The sequence below is a fragment of the Meleagris gallopavo genome, chromosome 1 (assembly GCF_000146605.3).
Source record: "Meleagris gallopavo isolate NT-WF06-2002-E0010 breed Aviagen turkey brand Nicholas breeding stock chromosome 1, Turkey_5.1, whole genome shotgun sequence".
NCBI classification, from domain to species: Eukaryota; Metazoa; Chordata; class Aves; order Galliformes; family Phasianidae; genus Meleagris; species Meleagris gallopavo.
Window position 1 is genome coordinate 1,038,673 of NC_015011.2, and position 19,565 is coordinate 1,058,237.

General features: G+C 48.2%; 3 protein-coding genes across 4 annotated transcripts; 2 read left to right on the forward strand and 1 right to left on the reverse strand.

Moving 5' to 3' along the window:
* The first annotated feature begins 609 nt into the window (after nucleotides 1-609).
* On the forward strand, nucleotides 610-4,979 carry LOC104910030 (carboxypeptidase A1-like). The gene is made up of 11 exons (XM_010708155.2): nucleotides 610-715; nucleotides 1,309-1,390; nucleotides 2,080-2,214; nucleotides 2,382-2,480; nucleotides 2,634-2,735; nucleotides 2,924-3,025; nucleotides 3,548-3,658; nucleotides 3,778-3,868; nucleotides 3,982-4,181; nucleotides 4,525-4,609; nucleotides 4,701-4,979. Exons 1-11 carry the CDS (start codon nucleotides 612-614, stop codon nucleotides 4,886-4,888), a joined length of 1,299 nt encoding a protein of 432 aa, XP_010706457.2. The 5' UTR covers nucleotides 610-611; the 3' UTR covers nucleotides 4,889-4,979.
* Nucleotides 4,980-5,794: 815 nt separating this feature from the next.
* On the forward strand, nucleotides 5,795-9,444 carry LOC104910066 (carboxypeptidase A1-like). The gene is made up of 11 exons (XM_010708243.2): nucleotides 5,795-5,898; nucleotides 6,108-6,189; nucleotides 6,691-6,825; nucleotides 6,907-7,008; nucleotides 7,388-7,489; nucleotides 7,574-7,675; nucleotides 7,788-7,892; nucleotides 8,116-8,206; nucleotides 8,563-8,762; nucleotides 8,975-9,059; nucleotides 9,176-9,444. The coding sequence occupies exons 1-11, from the start codon at nucleotides 5,831-5,833 to the stop codon at nucleotides 9,361-9,363; spliced, it is 1,260 nt and encodes a 419-aa protein (XP_010706545.1). The 5' UTR covers nucleotides 5,795-5,830; the 3' UTR covers nucleotides 9,364-9,444.
* Nucleotides 9,445-11,007: 1,563 nt separating this feature from the next.
* Nucleotides 11,008-19,556, reverse strand: CEP41 (centrosomal protein 41). 2 transcript variants are annotated; one of them, XM_010708336.3, is made up of 11 exons: nucleotides 19,411-19,556; nucleotides 18,896-18,959; nucleotides 17,988-18,035; nucleotides 15,372-15,433; nucleotides 14,935-15,004; nucleotides 14,325-14,469; nucleotides 13,990-14,141; nucleotides 13,645-13,712; nucleotides 12,687-12,801; nucleotides 12,271-12,486; nucleotides 11,008-11,640 (listed from the first exon to the last, which is right to left on the reverse strand). In XM_010708336.3, exons 1-11 carry the CDS (start codon nucleotides 19,441-19,443, stop codon nucleotides 11,510-11,512), a joined length of 1,104 nt encoding a protein of 367 aa, XP_010706638.1. In that variant the 5' UTR covers nucleotides 19,444-19,556; the 3' UTR covers nucleotides 11,008-11,509. The 2 variants fall into 2 exon arrangements, with proteins under 2 accessions (XP_010706638.1, XP_019468929.1); XM_019613384.2 differs by lacking the exons at nucleotides 18,896-18,959; nucleotides 19,411-19,556 and adding an exon at nucleotides 16,750-16,811 and having other exon boundaries at nucleotides 17,988-18,002.
* Nucleotides 19,557-19,565: the final 9 nt, after the last annotated feature.

The following is a 19,565-nucleotide window of genomic DNA, read 5'->3' on the forward strand; positions in this document are numbered from 1 at the left end:
CAACCCAGCAACTGAACACACTGTGGGGTCTCCATCGTTGGAGGACTCTAAAACCCAACGTGGAAGACCTGGGCTTCTCCCAGGGTGAGTCCTCAAGAGGCTGTGAGGTCTCTACACTTGGAAGGCTGCAAAACCCGACGTGGAAGGACCTGGGCTGCCCTCAGAGCTGAGTCATTTGGGAGGTGGGATAGAGCCCCCAAATATGCCATCTCATCTCAGCTACACCATGATCCACCTCAACGAAGACCTCAATCCTGGCACCACAGCTGGGACCAGCTCACAATCATCATCGCAAACACAAATAGGGCATCCTAGCTAGGAACCCTGTGGTTTGGTGTTATGAAGCCATAAAAGACCCCCAACTGTGGCATCATCCTCTGTCCCACTCTGCTCCCATAGGAGCACGTCCTCACCATCCGTCTTTGGCAGCACTGGACTTGGAGGAAGATGTTATCAGATCCTTCCCGACTTGGCTGCTCTTTTATTGACTTCTCCAAATAAAACAAACATTTGGGCTCCCGGAAGCCATTGCTGGCTTATCTGCTTGTGGCTAGTGGCCCTGCAGGGACGACAGAAGTGGCCTTGGTGGGGGACTATATAGGTACCCATATATGCATTCGGGGCCCAAGGCTTACCAGCACCTGGTCAACATGAAGGTCCTCCTGGTCTTCACTGCCCTCCTGGTGGGCACCTTCAGCGAGCAGCTTTTTGTGGGGTGAGTCTTGCTGAAAGCAGGGATTGGGATAGGGATGGGATGGGGATATGAATGGGAATGGGTTTGGGGATGGGGATGGGGATGGGGATGGATCCTACTCACCTCATGCATGAAGAAAAAATTCGCTTGGGTGTTTCTTTCACTGGTGGTGGGACCTCCAAGCATTCCCCAGGGAACTGAGACACATCTGGGATTTTGCAGGAAAGCTCAGATCCTCCAGAGAGGTGTGCTTCAGCAGAGCAGGAGAACATCACGTTTGGCTCCATTTTAAAAGCTAAAAGCTCTGCTAATGGGTTTTATTTCATAACGCTAATCTCTGGAAATCCCTCCCCAAATATAAGTCACTGTTATCAAAGTCTCTGCTCTGTCGTTTCACAGAAACACCTTCCCTTTTGCCAAAGCCAAACCTGCCTTATTTCCTACAATTTTAGACACTCTTGTGATGAAAGGAAGGTGTGAGACACCATGTGCTCACTAGTGCTTATTTTTTTTCCCATGCATGTTCTGAAAATGCAATTTCTAACTCAATAAGGACCACTCATACCATCCCCTTCCTGTCTCCTGCACCCACTGATGGCTCTACCTCCCACTAGGGACCAAGTCCTCCGTGCTGTGGCCAGCGATGAGGAGCAGATTGCCCTGCTCAGGGCACTGGGTGAGCAGGTGGACCTGCAGGTGAGCCTACCATAATACCAATTTTTAACTTATTTTTATTTTTTTTGCTTGAGTGAAGAAGCTGGGATGCTGTGGGGGAGTGAATTCTGGCAAGAAATTACGGCAATGGGAGTAACAGAGAGATAAATCAGTGATAGGGAAGAGACTCCCTGCCACAAACCTGATTTCAGGTTTATCTTTACCAAAAGATCAAAACTGGCACACAGTGACTCCATCATCTCATTGCAGCTGCTCAGTTCACAAATCCTCTTTATTCGAAGATGTGTCAGTGAGTGATTTGGGCTGAAGTATGTCTGTAGAAAAGGTCCACTGAGTAAGGTAAAGAGCCTCCCAACCCTCCTGGTCCCCAGGTTTGTCTAGACGTCTTCTTAGATCTTTGAAGACAGTAGGAATGGAAAGTGTTTCATATGCTTCAAGGCAGTAGAAATTGAGAACTTTGTAGAACTTTCAAGGCAGTAGGAATGGAGAATATCTTAGATCCTTGAAGACAGTAGGAACAGAGGAGTTTCTGGATTTTTCAAAGCAGTAGGAATGAAGAACTTCTTAGATCCTTGAAGGCAGTAGAAATTGAGAACATCAGATGCTTCAAGACAGTTGAAATGGAGGCTTTCTTAGATCCTTTTCAGCAGTTGAAATGGAGACCTTGGATCCCCCAAGGCAGTAGAAATGTCTCCTTTTGTCCCCACCAGATTGACTTCTGGCGTGACCCCACCAAACCTGGGCGCCCGGCTGACCTGCGGGTGCCCTTCTCCAGGCTGCAAGCTGTCAAAGTCTTCCTGGAATCCCATGGCATTTCCTACAGCATCATGATCGAGGACGTGCAGGTAGGGCAGCCCTAATGGGTGGTGGAAATGAGGGAAATAGAAGGCAATGGTGGAAAATGCTTTGCAGAACCTAAACATGGGGTGGAGATAGTGGCTTTTGGAGGGAAGACACAGACTGTGTTGGGGCTGGGTTGGATATTTCTCCCTGAAAACTTTCTCTCTAACAGCACTTACTGGATGAGGAAAAGAGAACCATGATGCTGTCCAGACGGATGGAGAGAAGTGCCAACAAGTTCAATTTTGCATCCTATCACACTCTAGAGGAGGTACTTTGCTCTGCATAGTTTATTTCGCGTTTGTGGAACCCAAAGCATGGCTGTGTCCAGGGAAGCTCTGCATGTTGTATCTGGTGCCAGACATCCTAAAACCCAAAGGTAAAACTAGGATGAGCTACACATCCCAGCACCTCCTCCTTTCAGATCTATGACTGGATGGACACCCTTGTGGCAGATCACCCCAACCTCGTTAGCAAGATCCAGATTGGTGAAAGCTACGAGAAGAGACCCCTCTATGTGTTGAAGGTGAGTACAGGGCTAAGCTCTTTTCATCCCGACCAGGTGCTGGAACACTATGGGGTCTCCTCCTTGGAGTTCCCCAAGCCCACCTGCATACGGGGTTGGGCACAGATCAGATGGACCAGTGGTGCCTCCAACCCCAATGCTTCTGCCATTCTGGGAGCCACAGGGCTGACATTCCATTCTCTGTACAGTTCAGCACTGGGGGATCGAATCGGCCAGCAGTCTGGCTGGACACTGGCATCCACTCACGTGAATGGGTCACCCAAGCTACTGGCGTGTGGACAGCCAACAAGGTAACCCCATAACATGGACATCGCCATCCAAGTGAGGTTGGGAATGTCTGTGAGTGAATGAGACATCACCCAAATCTCACTGGCATGAGATAGCCCACAATCATTGCATCCATCCATGGCAATAAGCTTGGGCATCAGCTGGGGCCGTTCCTGGGCTCACAATCCAAGAATCAATCCCAATTTCTTAAATAAAATCCAAACAATGACACCAACCTCATCCCAAACACATGTATGTGGAGGCCATGGAAGAGAGAGAGAAGGGAAAAAAAGGGATGAACAGGTGTTTGAAGTCAGGGCAATATTCTTGGGGTTGTAGGTTGAAATCGGGTTGGGATTGTAAGCAGAGTGGGGACTGTCCACGAAGGTTTGTTTGGGTGAAGGGCAAAAGTTGCAAACCCAAGCCACCTCCATGGATGCTGTGGTTGAACCCAATTGGGAAAAAAGAAATCCTACAGCCTCTCCAGTTCTACAGTCCTTTGTTCCTGGGACAGTGAGACAGCTCCCGCTCCCCTCCCAATACAGCTTGCTGAAGATTATGGCCATGACCCCACTGTCACCTCTCTTCTGGACACCGTGGACATCTTCTTTGAGATTGTTACCAACCCCGATGGCTACGCCTTCACCCATAGCTCTGTGAGTGTGGGGTCTCTTTGGGGGGACGTATCCCAGTGGTTGGTTCCAGTCATGATGTCCAGCAGTATTTTTTTGGATGGCATATGGAGTTGACTTCATGCACCTGTGGTCTCACATAGAACCGTCTGTGGAGAAAAACGAGGTCTATCAACGCTGCCTCCTCCTGCATCGGTGTGGACCCCAACCGAAATTGGGACGCGGGCTTTGGAGGTGAGGTATCACTCACATCAAAGCCTTGAAGCTTCCTGCTGCTGGGGAGAAACCCGGAGTAGAAACCCTGCCACTGTACCTCATTGCATGGTTTCTCTTCCATCATGCCTCAGATACTGGTTCCAGCAGCAACCCCTGCTCTGAAACCTACCATGGCCCCTATGCCCACTCTGAGAGCGAAGTGAAATCTATTGTGGACTTCATCCAAAGCCACGGGAATGTGAAAGGACTCGTCTCCATTCACAGCTACTCCCAGATGTTGATGTTCCCCTATGGCTACAAGAGGACACCTGCACCCGATCATGAGGAACTGGTGAGATGGCCCCCAAAAATGGCTATGGGGCTGCAACCACCAGCTTTGGGGGGAAATGGTTGGAATAGATGATCCTAGTGGTCTTATCAATCTTGATGATTCTACAATCCTATGAAAAGTCAGGTCAGACTATGCTGGGACCCCACCATCTTCCAGGTCTTTTGGGGAGAATAATTGCGAGATGTGCCTCTTTCTGACAAAAATTAAGGGTGTTTTGGAGAAAAGCAAGAGCAGATGGGTAGGAAAAGATGGTGGGCTCTGAGTCCTGGTGTCCAAGGTCTCTACTACCTTGGGGAGATGTTGAGTCTGCTGGATCTCACTGTTTTGGGTCTCTCCTTTGCAGAACGAGTTGGCTAAAAAGGCAGTGAATGACCTGACGGCGGTGTATGGGACAGAATACACCTATGGCAGCATTGCAGACACCATCTGTAAGCATCCCCAGCCCAAAACATCTTAACCAACCCTACAGCATGACCAGCGCTCAATGCTGGAGTCACATCTTCCTTCCTCTCCCTACAGACCTGGCAGCTGGCACCACCGTCGACTGGGCTTATGAGAATGGGGTGAAATATTCCTATACCTTTGAGTTGAGGGATACGGGGCGCTATGGTTTCCTCTTGCCCAGCAGTCAGATCATCCCTACTGCCACCGAGACATGGCCAGCACTGCTGGACATCTTGGTCCACATCCAGCAGCACCCATACTGAGCCCCACTGGTGTAAATGGGGAGGTGAAACCCACTGGTCCTATCCCACAATACAACTCAATAAAAACAATCCCATAAATTCTATGTGGTTTAAGCCTAGATTTTTGGTTTTTCATGATAGGTTTTGAAAACTCATAGAATATCCCATATTGGAAAGGACCCACAAGGATCACTGAGTCCAATGAATCACAAAATGTCCCGAGTTGGAAATAAGGATTATGGAGTCCAACTCCTGGCTCTGTATAGAACCACCTAAAAACCAGACCATATGGGCTGAGAAATGGTAGGGAAGGGGAAAAAAAAAAAAAGATTTAGGAATCTGTTTTTAGGAATTTATGAATATTATTCTCCCATTTATGTTTTGGTCTTACACTTTCCCTTCCCTGCTCTCTGCCTGTCCCCAAAGGACATTGGAGAGGGTGGATGGCCAACCCCAAATTTATTGCTTATTGCCAGTGTCCCTTCCCTTTGCTTTGAGTAGGCAGAGGTGCACCTTTGGGGACAAAAGGGGGATATCTTTGTGTGCCAAGGGCTTCTAAGAGTTTGCTGTATTATTTTTCCCAGCTGAGACAACCTGCACCTGTGCTAAACTTTCATCCAATTCCCACCCCCCAAGCAAACAGTGTGGCTTGGATCATGAGAAAACCAACACCTTGCACCTTGCTCAGCCCAACATTACCCTTTTTCTCCTCCTCTGTGGGCGGTGGGATTTGGGATCCAGCACCTGATGTTACCTTCCCATGTCCTGCCCCCTTGAGTCACCGACGGCTCCATCCGGTTTCCAGCTCCCAGAACAGGTTTCACCCAACCTTGACCACACCGTCCGGAGCCCTCCCATGGCCCTGGGAATTTGAGCAGGTGGAGGGGGCCGGGCTGGAGATCACCAGGATTTAAGATGTCCCAAGGTGCTGTGAGGACCTGAGACATATTCATTCGGCTGGAAATGAGGGCACTCCTGCTGCTGGCTGCCCTGGGGGCAGTGGCTGCTGCCACCACTGAGAATTTTGTCGGGTAGGAGGGTCTGGACAGTAGAGGTAGCTGGGATGGGGATATTGACTGGAATAGTGACAATGGTTGGTTGGGGACATTGGCTGGGATGGGGACACAGACTGGGATGGGAGACAGCAGCTGGTTCAGTCCCTATTTGACAAGGACAGCAGTGTGTGGGATGGATGGGGTGATGGCTGTGCTGGACCCCACAACACCCTCTGATCACACAGGCACCAGGTGCTACGCATTGTCCCCAGCAGTGATGCCGAGTTGCAGAAGGTGCAGGAGCTGCAGGAGCTGGAGCACCTGCAGGTATGGGATGGGAACGAGGGGGAGCTTTTAGGGACCTCTTCCAAGTCTTCTACTTTGCACCCCTGAGCTACAGCGCAGAGCAGGGATGTCCCACTGTTGGGGTCGGGGGAGGATAGTGTCCCATGGTGGGGAAAGGAGTGACGATGTCTCATAGTGCAGTATGGGGAGGGGGATGATGTTCCATTGTGAGATAAGGGGTATGATGTCCCATAGTGGAATAAAGGGGGGATGATTGTCCTTAGTGGACTTGAGGGGAGATGATGTCCCATAGTAGGGTATGAGGAATGATGTCTTAGTGGAGGAGTGGCTGGAGGGATGATTTCCCATTGCTGGAGAGGATGATGTCCCATGGTAGGGTAGGAAGATGAAGTCCCATAGTGTAGTAGAAGTGGAGAAGATAACCCATAGTGGGCTACGTAGAGAAAAACAGGACAGAACGGGGAGGGGGTGGCACAATCTAAGGCAGGATCTGACCCTCATCCCATTTTCTCCCCAACCCAGCTGGATTTCTGGCTTTCACCCCGTGGCCTTGGGGACCCGGTTGACATCCGTGTGCCCTTCCCCAGCCTGCAGCCCCTCAAAGCCCACCTGGAGGCCAGCGGTGTCCCCTACTCCATCATGATTGAGGACGTGCAGGTTGGTGGTGCTGGTGGGAGTGGTGAGTGGGAGTCATGGGCTGGTGAGGGACGAGGTTTCATCTTGCCCCATATCCCACAGGCGCTGGTGGACCTTGAACAGATGCAGATGCTTCGTCGCCGCCGTTTCGTGCCATTTTCCACCAGTACCTTTGACTACACCAGCTATCACACCTTGAACGAGGTAATACTCTGCATGGGGGAAGCTCAAGATTTGGGGCATTTTTGGGGGAAAAAAACACATTTTGGAATTGCTTTTGCAAAGGGGTTTGTTCTAAATGGAGGAATTAATGAGCCTTTCATAGAATCATAGATTCATTAAGGTTAGAAAAGATATTTAAGATCATCCAGTCCAACCATCAGTCAATCAGCACCATGTCCACTAAACCACGTCCTTAAATAAAATCATAGAACCATTAAGGTTGGAAAAGACTTCTCAGATCACCAAGTCCAACCATCCACCTACCACCAATAGTGCCCACTAAACTATGTCCCCAAGAAGAACCACACCTACTAATTCATCTACACATTCATGATCCCCTACGCCCCTCTCCCAAACCCAGATCTATGCCTTCATGGACCTACTGGTGGCTGAAAACCCAAACCTGGTCAGCAAGCTGGAGATTGGCCACACAACAGAGAACCGCCCCATCTACGTGCTGAAGGTATGGGATTTGGGGCCTTTGAGGTGATCAGGTTCATGAGTTGGTCTTCGTGAGGTCTCAATTGCCCCATTTTTGCAATTCCAGTTCAGCAAAGGTGGCACGAATCGCCCGGCCATTTGGATTGACACCGGCATCCACTCCCGTGAATGGGTGACGCAAGCAAGTGGTGTTTGGTTTGCTAAGAAGGTATGGGCAGATCTTACATCTCCAAAAGGCTACAAGGTCCTGTAGACCCCTTGAACATGGTGTGATCACCCCAATGGTGCTCCAGCCAACTCCAAATCACCATCCTCTCTAGATTGTCCAAGAGAAAGATGAGGGTCTGGCCAACATCCTGGACCAGATGGACATCTTCCTGGAGATTGTCACCAACCCTGATGGCTTTGTCTTCACCCACACCTCGGTACAGTGCTGGCATTCATCTCATCTGCTGTTGGTTGGAGCTGGGGAGCTGGATGTGGGCATTGCACAGCCCCTGAGAGCTCAAAGCCTCTTTATCCACGTCTGTCAGTTAAAAATGGGGCATCCATAACCTATCAGTGTCCCCCAAAATGCTTTTGCTTCTTTGCTTGAGGCTGGAGATGCTCCAGCCTTGGATTCAGTTTGAGTTGATTCTACCCTTCTAGAATCGTATGTGGCGCAAGACCAGGTCCAGGCATTCTGGATCTCTCTGTGTTGGTGTTGACCCCAACCGCAACTGGGATGCAGGATTTGGAGGTCAGAACTCTCCCTTTCACCTGACAGATTGCGTTCTGCCCTGTAGGTGAAGGCTCTGATGATGTTTCTGGCTCAGAGAGATCCACTGGTGGCCTAAGGAAAGAGATGGGCTTTAAGGTCAAGGCATGAATTTGGGTTCCATTAGGTCTTTTGTGTCTCCAAGGAAGGGATGGACTTTGGGGCCAAGACGTGGGTCTTTAGTGTCCCCTAGTGACAATACGGTAGGGACCACAATTGGAAACTATCACACAATGTCTATGTGGAGCCCTAGAAGCATTCCTCCTTGACCTCTTGTGACTCTCTGAGCCACCTAGGTGCCAACAAATGCTATATTTTCACCATTCTCTTCTCTCCAGGCTCTGGGGCCAGCGGCAACCCCTGCTCAGAGACGTACCGTGGGCCCTACGCCAACTCGGAGCCAGAGGTGCAGGCCATCGTGGACTTCGTGAAGAACCATGGGAACATCAAAGCTTTCATCTCCATCCACAGCTACTCCCAGCTTCTGCTCTACCCCTATGGCTACACCACCACTGCCGTGCCTGACAAGGAAGAACTGGTAGGGCCTATTTAGGGGACGCTGTGAAATACCCACAGTGCACCATGCAAGCAAGAAAGACCCCCCCATGGGGACTCCTTGAGGCCAACACTGTTGAGTTTTGCCACTGTTTTTTGACAGTAGGATGAGTGTAAAAGCCTTTTTTTTTTTTCTCTCCATTTTGCCATAGACTTTCCCCTACCCAAAATCACCTTTCTGTGTCTTCCCCCCAGCACCAGGTCGCAAAGGAAGCTGTGGCAGCTCTGTCCTCTCTGTACGGCACGAATTACAAGTATGGTAGCATCATCACCACCATCTGTAAGTAATGGAGGTTGTTCTCCTCCCAGTGAAACCAAAAACACTCCTCCTCATGTCCTACTATGAAATAATCATGAGACGCAGAGCGAGCAAAGTTCTGCTCTTTCCTCACCAAGATCAAGCAAGTGGAGGAACCATCGACTGGACTTACAATCAAGGCATTAAGTACTCCTTCACCTTTGAGCTCCGGGACACGGGACGCTATGGGTTCCTACTGCCTGCCAGCCAGATTGTCCCCACTGCCGAGGAGACATGGAAAGCTCTGGAGGTCATCATGGCACATACACGGGGTCACCTCTATTGAGCAGGATCTGGAGCTGAGTGGTGGTTGCGTTGATTGGGGAGAAGAATGCAATAAATAAATGAAGAAAAAAAAAATAAAAAAAATGGATGGTCTGGGAGGTGTTTCCCTTCTTCCAATCACAACAAAAAGTTTTTTTGGAGACTCAGTGGTCCAGTTGATAGCCAACATAATGTATGTTGACTGATTGAAACCTCCAGACTATATAGAGTTTATTCCTTCTTTCCAAACAATACCAAGTCAAAAGTTAAAAAACAACAACAACAACAACAACAAAAAACAACAACAACAAAAAAACAACAAAAAACAACAACAACAACAAAAAAAAACCACAAAAAAAACCCAAACACCCAACCACTCACAGAAACTCATCAAGATGGTAAGGTGATTGGAGAGTGCATTTGTTGCCCTGGATTTGAAGGATCTTAAACAGCACAGTTTTCTTCCCCCATTTTGGAAGGTTTTCATGCAGATCAAAGCAGTTGGGTTTTCAGCTCTTTCTCCAACCACTGGACAACAAAATCAGGACTTGATTTAAGGCAGCACACACAACCCTGACTCTCATCATTTTCAGCTGGATGCATCTGTAACACCATCACCTCCTTGTGCTCAATAGGGTGAAATAATTCCTCTACCCCCACACTGCTGGACCAGGAGGAACATAAATAATCTCCTGGTGCTCTCATTGTTCACACTCAGCTTCACCTATATTGCCCTAGAAATGGTACTAACCAACCAACCAAACTAGGCAAGCCACCATCTGAAGCGAGCTGGAGATGGCAGTTGGTTCAATACTTTTATTTCACCAGGACATGGAAGTGGAGGTACGATACAGAACAGAAAGAGGCAGACAGCTCAGGACATGGAGACTGAAATATGCATGGGTGTCAGCCCCTTCATATCCCAGTGTTCATTTCCATGACATATCCAAGGTGGATATCCCACTTTTCATCTTCATACAGATGGATAGAAATAAGACACAGCCCTGCTGTACTTTTTTATTTGTGTGTCAATACCTGACCAGGCCTCGCACTACATACTTCGGTACATACTTACATGCTCCCTCTGGAAGTGCAGGCCATGAGGTGATCAGAACGAGCCTTCCAGTTGCTGGCTGCAGAAATATCACTTCTAGTGAGCATTTCTGATGTAAGACTCAGAGCTAAGTTTGGTGGTCCTCCTCCCATATTTGATACTACAATGAGTGACTGAACGGAGCAGTCCAGAGGCACCAAAGCTGCTCATCATACCTCTTCCTTTCTTTCACAGGGATACAGTGTAGGTAAAGTTGGTTGTGATTTCCACACCCTGCATCTGCTTTGTCACTGATGAGTTTCAGAGTATCTCAGATACTCCATCCAGCATTGGCACAGTGCAAGCACTGACAAGGTGGAAGCTTTCATGAAATCTCCACATCCTGTTCAGTTACCAGATTCATTTTTAGGGTTATCTTCAGGACTCTGATGACAGGAGAAAAGAAGATATCCCCTTCAGCCACCTTAACCTTAAACTACTCCAAAACACGTTGGGAAGGGTATGCGCAGGAATAAACTTCAATCCCTCTGACTCACCTTCAGAAAAACAGAGCTATTTCATAAATCATCCATACTTAAAGACAACTATCACGCTACTGCACCACGCTGGTCGTTATTTCCCAAAACATCTTTATTACAAACACTTCATAAATAAAGAGAGTTACGGAATTCTCTCTCCACCATTTTGGCAATTTGCTGAATGTTCCCTGCCACAAAACACCACGGTTTCTGCTCGCAATTTTCTGACCCGTTTCCTTTCACTATTAGCACAGCCTGCAGCTTTGAGCCCAGTATAGAGGAACGTTTGCTCCAGACACAATTCCTTAGTCTGAACTGCAAGTCTTACAGATCCACTGCTACTTGGTCACAGGCTTCACTACCAGTTTTCCCCCCTCCCCTACAAATATCTGTCCTGAAGATCACTTTGCCAACGTGACACTGCTCCTACAAGACATCACATCAACCCTTCCATCTCCCCAGCCTTATCCAAGCTGCCATTTTATACATCGCCACCGCTTTCCTCAGCGGATTCCTAAAATGACAAACAGGGCTGCACTGCTCAGGGTTCCCAGAACCTGGACTCTCATTTATTCAGTGGAAGGAGAGACGGCTGCTTATTTCCACGGCCTGTTCTGGAGGCTGCTCCTGCTGAGCATGCGAGATCCTGCCGTGCTGGGGAGGCTGGGGCTGCTCCGTGCTGTTGTTGCTTTGGAATCGCGTCCCGAAGAGCCACGGCTAAGGCGACCTGAAGGAAAAGGATTGGAAACACAAGTTGAAGCTGCATGATGGAGAATGATGACATACCAATGGTTTGCTGCCCCTTGTTACTGTTCTAACTCTAATCTTATAGATTCTTCAGTAATTCCTGGACAGTTTCAATCGGACTTTTTTTTGTTCTGCACAGCTTAAGAACTTGCAAAATCAGCTCACCACTAAGAAAACCTAAAGGCATGCAAACACAATGGGCAGCAGAGTGTATGTCTGCCCCAGCAGAACCAGGATTGTGCAGCCATACAAAGTTTCAGTTCTTTGGGAACAGCACAGTTTGGAAATAAACCTCTCCCCTTTCCCAGCCATCTCACTGCAAGAATTTGGATGTCAGAGGGAAATTCTTTACAGAGAGAGTGGTGAGGTGCTGGAACAGGCTGCCCAGAGAGGTTGTGGATGCCACGTCCCTGAAGGTTTTCAAGGCCAGATTGGATGGGGCCCTGGGCAGCCTGGTCTAGCATTAAATGGGGAGGTTGGTGGCCCTGCATGTGGCAGGGGGGTTGGAGAATCATGATCCTTGAGGTCCCTTCCAACCCTGGCCATTCCGTGATTCTGTGAATACAGCGAAGCAGGAGAATGCTGCGTGGCATCAGTCTTGGATTCTTACTGGCAGTGTCTGAAGGAAGCTGCTCCTCTTCGAGGTAGTACTTAATCTTCTGCAGATCTTCTGCTGAGTACCTCCATTTGCTCTCAGCATGTGTAGGTGGCACTTTGGGAACAGCCTTTTTTCTGGCAGACCCTGTGGGAGCTGCCACCTGGCAGGAGATGGGGAGCGAGCCAGTGACGAGTCCTTCTGGGACCTTCTGTGCAAGCACCTTCAGCCCCTGGAGATGTACAGACCACGTGTTATTAATGACCACCATTCAATGTGGGAGCAGTGATTTCACCATCACATGATGGATCCGACCATCTCTTTCCCACCTCCAGCTCACACAAAACCCACTGAGCCCACTTGGGTCCTGTTGAGCCCATTTGGGATATACCAAGCCCACTTCCCCCGCTGCCCTGCCCATCCCCACTGACCTCCAGACAACATGAACAAGTTCTCAAAGCCCCTCTCACACATGGTGGTGGCAGCCTGGCTGGCGAGCCGTTCATCGTCGTCATACAAAATTATAATCTTTCCATGGGCATTTTTCTGATGGGTGGAAGAGCTAAGGGTGTATTTGTCAATTTGAGGTGACTTAAAATCATAGAATCATAGACCAGGGTTGGAAGAGACCTCCAAAATCATCCAGTCCAACTGTTGCTTGAGACCTAATATGGTTCAGAATGAAGCTGGAGATAAACTCCCGGTGTGATTTCCAACTATTGGGTAGGAAAGTCTTCCCCTCAGTGTTTCAAAATCTGATTTCTCAGCAGCTGAAGCTTGCCAGGCACTGGAAGGGCACAGCCTGATCCCCTCTGTGAGCATATATTTCACCACTGATCTGAAGATTGTTTCTGACTGGTTGTTGCTAACCAATTTGTTGACAACCTCCCCTCTCCCCTGCAGCCCTCCCACACTAACAACTTGGGAAATGATCAGCCTAATCCTGGCTAATAATCCTCTTTTTGTCCTTCTGAGAAAAGACAATCCTCATCAAGGTGCTGGGAGGAAGCCAAAGGATTTGATTTGAAGCCCAGCGATTGAGCAACAGCGAGAGACAGCTGCCCAAGGGATACAACTGCGGCTGCTTGAAGGCAAGTCCAATCCCAGGAAACACCAAATTCAGACAGCTCCCACTGAAACCAAGAGGTTTCTGCTTTAAGGAAACTAAAGCTCAGCATCTGATGGCTGCAGCAGAGCCCCATCAGGTAATCAAAGCCTGCAGAAAGGAGTTTCCCTCCCACCCTCCTTGGAATCCCAGGATTTTGGTGGCTAAACACTGTCCTGGTCAGAAGGATTGGTTTTGGAATTGGTTTTAGAAGCCATTGCCAACATGTTACCAGTTGGTTTTTCTCATTGCTGTTGATTCCACACTACATATATAGAGGATACATATTCCAGAATACTGTTTGTATATGGATTCATGGCTCTAGACAGCATCGTAATAGGATAAGAATAAGCTGCAGAGGAAGAAAAAAAAAAGAAAAAACAAAATCAGACTGTGGCTGAACACCAACATCACAATCTGCAACACAGCTGACACAAGGTTGTAAGAATAATAAATACAGAAAACAGATTGGAAACTCAGTGAATAAGGGATTAATATCAGCCCCATTCCCTCATCCCTTTCCAGGGAGGATGGATGTGTGGATGAGTGCAGACAGCACCCAAGCAAAGCCCACCAGAACAACACACAAGCCTTCAGCTGCCAGGAGGCTGGGATTCCAGGCTCCTCACCTCCAATTATGTGACATTGGTCGTAAGCATCGCGGTCTCGTACATCTAACAGCAGGAAGGGGCAGTCAGGATAAGGAGTATCCTTTGCCTGGGTGTCTGCTTTCTTATGAGTGTCCTTTTCTATGTCCAACTCACCGACACCACTGATCAGACTGTAAGAGAAAAGCAGACGTTATGGTGTAAGTGCTCCCTCTGAACGCTTCTGTACCTCTTAACCATGAGAAAGTGCTTTTTCCCCTCCCAGTTTTCCCAGTAGCTCATTTGTGTTTTAACAGCTGGTAAGAAAACAGTTATCTGCCATGAGAAAAAGTTGGTTTTGTGTTGTTATCAGGCACCTCTGCAGTGTGGACCGATACGATTCTCCAGCTCCGGTGTTGTTTATGAACAGGACAGGACTGGGGGGTGTCCCATTGGGGCTCCCTTTGCCATTTGTCCCCACTGTGAGCTCAGCATCTGCATCTGAAGCAGCAGAATTGCCATCTGGGGAGAGAACAGGGCAGAAAGATTAAAAGTGTTGCAGGAAATGGACGGGCAGGTTTTGATCCCAGGCTCTATTTTATGAAAGAAAGTGCATCTCAGCAACAGCCTCATCCTCATTCTCTTACAAGGACGACCTACTGAGAGCCCTAGGTCAAAAAGGAGAAAGAGCCACGTGATTCCTGAAAGCTGAAGATCTCCTTTTTAGGAATTGAGCAGAAATGTAACAGCTCACCTCACTCTTGCTGTATGTTATATATTGAGTTACTGCACCAAAACTTCTCAGTGTGATGACTTTCCTTCTTGAGAGCATTTCTGCTTTAGGAGTTACACATCCCAGAGCAGAATGGCTGCAGATGGGGTTATTTCCCCCCAATTAAAGGGCTTGCTATGTCTGCTAGGGCACAGTTCAAGGTATGACAGCGATCTACAGCTCCATTTCTTTCTGCTCACAATAAATATTGTTACCTTCCAGTTTGTGGATCTCCTCATTCGTCACTTCTAAGGTTTCATCAGACAGAGAAGCAACCTGAACGACCTGCAGGGAACAAAAGCAAGCCACAAAGCTTTGATAGACATACACAGCTATCAGTGAAAGACAGCAGGGATCACCTTAAGGAAAAATAATCCTCAAGCCAACGTATCTTTAACCCAGCATACTTTCCACTGGGCTTAGGGGTCAAATATAGATGTATATTTGAGAGATATTTGCAGTGCTAAAGCCATTTATTAAACAGAAGTCGTAACAAAAAGGAAGAATACTCTGCTTCAGGACAAAGCAGGAAAAGAAGCTGTAGAAAAGCCCCACTAGAAAAGAATTATCTATTGTCTGAGGCTACATAACCACAGGGAAGGCTTTGGGTAAAGCAAGGACAAAGAGCAGGAGAGAGAAGATCCATACTTACCAATTGGGCAAAAGTAGTCACTTTCAGTCTTTTAAACAGCTCGTCTTTTCTGTACCTGTAATCTTTAAAAACAAAACAGAAGAGGGTCAACACATCTCAAACCAATTTTCAGCTCTTGCACATAGCAGGGGAAGGCACTGCCTCAGTTACTTTGCAGATCCTTGCAGAATGAGGCTGAGGAACACCCATGCTCTAAGCTTTTTTGGAAACACTAAGCTCTAATATTAAATGTCTACGTTCAATCTGACGGTTTGAGATGCTCTAGGTTTTCTCACGCTGACAATAAATCACAGGAACTGGAATTTAACACAAAGTGAGCAACCAACACAAGGGGTTTAAGGCAGGAAACGGCACAGACTGCTGCAGATGCCAGCTGAAAGCAGACATAATTGCTGCAGAGAGATGGGACTAATTAAATCTTAAGCCTGAAGACAAAGCTTAGAGGATGAGAAAACCCCTCTGGAACAACTGGCAAGCAAGCAGAGCAGAGATGATGGAGCTCAGTGGTGATAGGGATGGAAGCCTGAGTGCTTTGAGTGCTCCTCCTTTTCCTTCCTCCTTGCTTATGAGGCTCTATCCTTCACATCACATATTTCCATTTGGAAATAAGTAAAATCCTTTGCATTTTTTTTTCCAGTATCTTCAATAACTGTTGGGGGATACATCTGGGTGGCCTCTCTCTGACTAAGAGGAGCTAATAATGCAGCACAGAACCTTCATCCAATCCAGTTAAGCAGCTCTAAATCCCACCATCTGCTGAACTTCCCTTGATAAGCAGCAAGGAGATGGGGGAGGAGGGCTCCAATCCTCATCCCTGTAACTGCTGTATGAGGAACAAGTGCAATGCTTCCCTTATGGGAGCACTCTGTGTGAGATTCCCATCCCATTCCTGCAGAAGCAGGCTGATTCATTGCCAGCAAACAGAAACCAACAGGTTTCAGAAAGTCAAAGAGCTGAAAGCGATGCTCAGAGCTCCTGGAAGATTCCTTGGTTTCAAGCATCAGCTCTGTAACTTTGAGACAACAGCAGTGATTCTCTCTCAGACAGCACCTACCCAGCACAAAACCCAGGTCATGAGAAGAACAAGAAGTGATTTTGATTTAGGAGAACTAAAGGCAGCAAAACTTAGAGTGTAACACATGTATGTGACAGCATTGCTTTCATTGCAACCACTGTGCAAAACTGGATGCTTTCTGCCAGTCTCAGTGAAGGAATCTTTGCCCCAGAATAAGCTTTTATAGCCCAGCTCTTTAGCACCCAACAGTTGCCAGCACTAAGCCTGACCTGGAACAAACAGCTGAACGCCTGAAGGACCTCAGCCACCACCAAAGAGTGCAGAAGAAGAGCTGCTCCTGCCCACAAAAGCAATGCTACATACCTGGTTCTGCCCTGGGAGCTCCGTTTGGATTTTCTGACATTGTGCTTCAGGATGCAAACGTTCTGTGGGATATGGAAAGTTCTTCCAGTGCTGGAGCACAGAGAAGGGAAGAGACGTGGCGTCTCACCTCAAGTCGCTGCTCCAAAGGATAATGATCATGCTCCCAGCTATCTTATTTTTGATTCCACTGCAGGCTCGGGGTATAAAGCCCCACTCTCTCACATTACACAGAGACAGAGAGCTCGCTGTGCTACGTATTCAGAGTTGAACCCAAACGGTGTCATCTATCCATGAGAAATCAAGGGAGAGGAGTTTCTGAACTGCCTGGGAACACAAGGTGCCCATTCAGTGTCAACACAATGGGAAAGTTCCTGCTGGAGCCCAGGACCAGAAACAAAGGGATTTCTACCCGAGAAGTCAGATTCACAGGAGAGATTGAAAACCAACAACACTGACACAACAAGATTCTCAGAGCTGATAAAAAAAAAAGTGATGGCAGCGCAGTGCTTGGGACTGAAATCTTAGTCTGTTAACATAGGATTTTGGAAAATAAGGGTGTTTCTCTCTTGGCTTTCCCAGAAGATCTGTGGTGTGTTGCAAACAAACAGCAACAAAGAGCCTTTTTGCATGAAGCCAAACACAAACACGTTTACGTGCCACGTTAGTGACCTCCCTTACACACTGAGCACTGCCATCTCACTGTGCTGCACTAAGAATGAAGACTGAAGATTGAAAATCCTAATTAATCCTCTTTAATTGTGGGGACTTTTCTTTCACGCCGGTAAACGCAGCTCAGGGGTTTAATAGCTTTGCTGGCTCTGCGTGAAAATAGTGCTGACAATGGCTGGAAATAAAGCAGGAAAAGCTCAGCTTTATCAGCATGAATTTTAACAAGCTCCTTTTCGGTGGGAGCGCAGAGCAGAGGATGGGATCAACTGTGCTTCCAACTGCCCAAAGCCTCAGTGCTGTTAGATCCAACCAAATCACCAATTACAGCCCCAAAAAAGCAGCCAAGTGGCATGAAAAAGTGGAAGGTGCTCACGAGAAAAGCAAAGTAGGAAAACTGTGGTATTTCTTTATGCTGCTGGTGTGTGTTTATAGAGTTTCTTCCTGTGGGCACTGTCAGAGAGGAGATCTGTGAGCAAGCAGAGGGCTCAGGATTCAGCACTGCTGCTCAGAGCTCCTTTAGTTTGGAACGAACCCACACAGTTACATCCTGCCTCATTCCAGGTACTCACTTCTTTTGATTTCCTCCAACTTCTCAATGTATTTTGTCAGACTGCACCCTGTAACAACAGCAACCAAACAGCAACCAATCAGTGCTTTTCATCACGGCTAACAAAGTTTAAATAACTTTAGGAAGGAAGAGATGGCCATGCTGAAGCTTTGCTGTACCTACAGGAAGGGTGAAAACCCCTGTATGGGATGCAGGAACTCACAGGGAATAGTCACAAATAAAAAAGCTCAAATCTTCGGTGTGCACTCACAGTGCTAAGGAAATCCCTCTACAGAATACATCTCACTGCTTAATTTTATGGGATTTTCAGTGTGGGGCACCAAATACAACCTCCATACCAATCCCTCTCTGCTAGAAAGGGGTTGTTCTGGACAACAACATTGCCTTCAGGAGGCCATCACCTGCAGCTCTGTACACGAGTCTGAATGTTCAGCCTTTGCAATCAGAGAGCTGAAATTAGTGTTGGTACCTGATCCCACCTCTGATCTGTGGCCCCAAATCCCACCTCTGATCAATGGCCCCAAGAGCAGCTGTGGTTACGCTGTCCTTTTCCCAGTACTGCCTTGGGGTTACAACAGGTCAACAGGTAAAATTCAATCACTTCAACTGTACAAAAAGCTCAAAAGGGACCCTTTTGAGCAAATAATTACTGTGAATTATACCTTTGTCATATATTAACTTATAGAAGAAAGGTCAACACATAGCAACTCCAAGCTCAGTAACTTCTATGGGAGCGCATAAATCAGAACCTGACATGAAAAATAAGGCAACTATCACAAGGATCCAAATTACAACATAAGCTCTGACGCTGCTGCACAGGACTGGGGTAAAGCAGCTGAGATGCTCAGTATAACTATTTCTCCTCCCCTCTGCTGGGCAGTTTTTAAGCCCACTGATGGTGTCACTCACCGGTATCGAGGCGGGTTTTGATGTGTTGGTACCGGGGGTTCTGAGGGATGCGTCTGGTTAAGTACTGTGGGGTGAGAGGGGAGGAATCAGCGCAGGAAAGGGGAAATGATGGGGACACGGGGACGGCTCTAAGAGCACAAAGAGCAGAAAACAGCCCCGCAACGCCTTCTGATCGTCGGCAAGCCAGGCTCACAAATCATCAGCTCTGCACCAACACACCAAAAGGGCTCACAAGCCCAACTCCACCCCCTTCCTGCCCCATAAAACCCTCCTCCTCCAGCCCCACATCACACCTCCATATCCTAATCATTCCCCACACAGAACCTCTCCTCTCCTCTCCTCTCCTCTCCTCTCCTCTCCTCAGAGCCCCCCCTGTTCACCTCAAGGCCCCCCTCCCAACCCTTTACCTTCAGGGCCTTCACTTCAAGGCCTCCCCCTCTGGGACCGCAACCCCTCTACCTCAGGCCTTCCCCCCCACGTTCCTCCCTTGCCCGTAGCGTCCCCTCCCCGCCCACCTCCGGGTCACCGACGCTCCTCCTGCTCGACATCGTCTCACAACGCTTCACACGCTCCGCCGCCTCCCGCCGTCCGGCTCTGTCTGCCCCCACCACGCAACAATCCCCGCCCCGATTGGCCGCCCGTTCCCCTTTCAGCCAATCAGAGGAAGCTT

What these genes read in the sequence shown, in the direction of transcription:
- LOC104910030 (XM_010708155.2), top strand. Translation starts at nt 612, where the DNA reads ATGCATTCGGGGCCCAAGGCTTACCAGCACCTGGTCAACATGAAGGTC. An exon ending in AGCGAGCAGCTTTTTGTGGG is followed by an intron (nt 716 to 1,308) that starts GTGAGTCTTGCT and finishes ACCTCCCACTAG; the next exon opens with GGACCAAGTCCTCCGTGCTG. An exon ending in TCATGATCGAGGACGTGCAG is followed by an intron (nt 2,215 to 2,381) that starts GTAGGGCAGCCC and finishes TCTCTCTAACAG; the next exon opens with CACTTACTGGATGAGGAAAA.
- CEP41 (XM_010708336.3), bottom strand. Translation starts at nt 19,443, where the DNA reads ATGTCGAGCAGGAGGAGCGTCGGTGACCCGGAG. An exon ending in GTTGGAGGAAATCAAAAGAA is followed by an intron (nt 15,434 to 17,987) that starts GTGAGTACCTGG and finishes TTGTTTTTAAAG; the next exon opens with ATTACAGGTACAGAAAAGAC. An exon ending in GGAGATCCACAAACTGGAAG is followed by an intron (nt 14,470 to 14,934) that starts GTAACAATATTT and finishes TTCTCTCCCCAG; the next exon opens with ATGGCAATTCTGCTGCTTCA.
- LOC104910066 (XM_010708243.2), top strand. Translation starts at nt 5,831, where the DNA reads ATGAGGGCACTCCTGCTGCTGGCTGCCCTGGGGGCAGTGGCTGCTGCC. An exon ending in TCATGATTGAGGACGTGCAG is followed by an intron (nt 6,826 to 6,906) that starts GTTGGTGGTGCT and finishes CATATCCCACAG; the next exon opens with GCGCTGGTGGACCTTGAACA. An exon ending in TTGTCTTCACCCACACCTCG is followed by an intron (nt 7,893 to 8,115) that starts GTACAGTGCTGG and finishes CTACCCTTCTAG; the next exon opens with AATCGTATGTGGCGCAAGAC.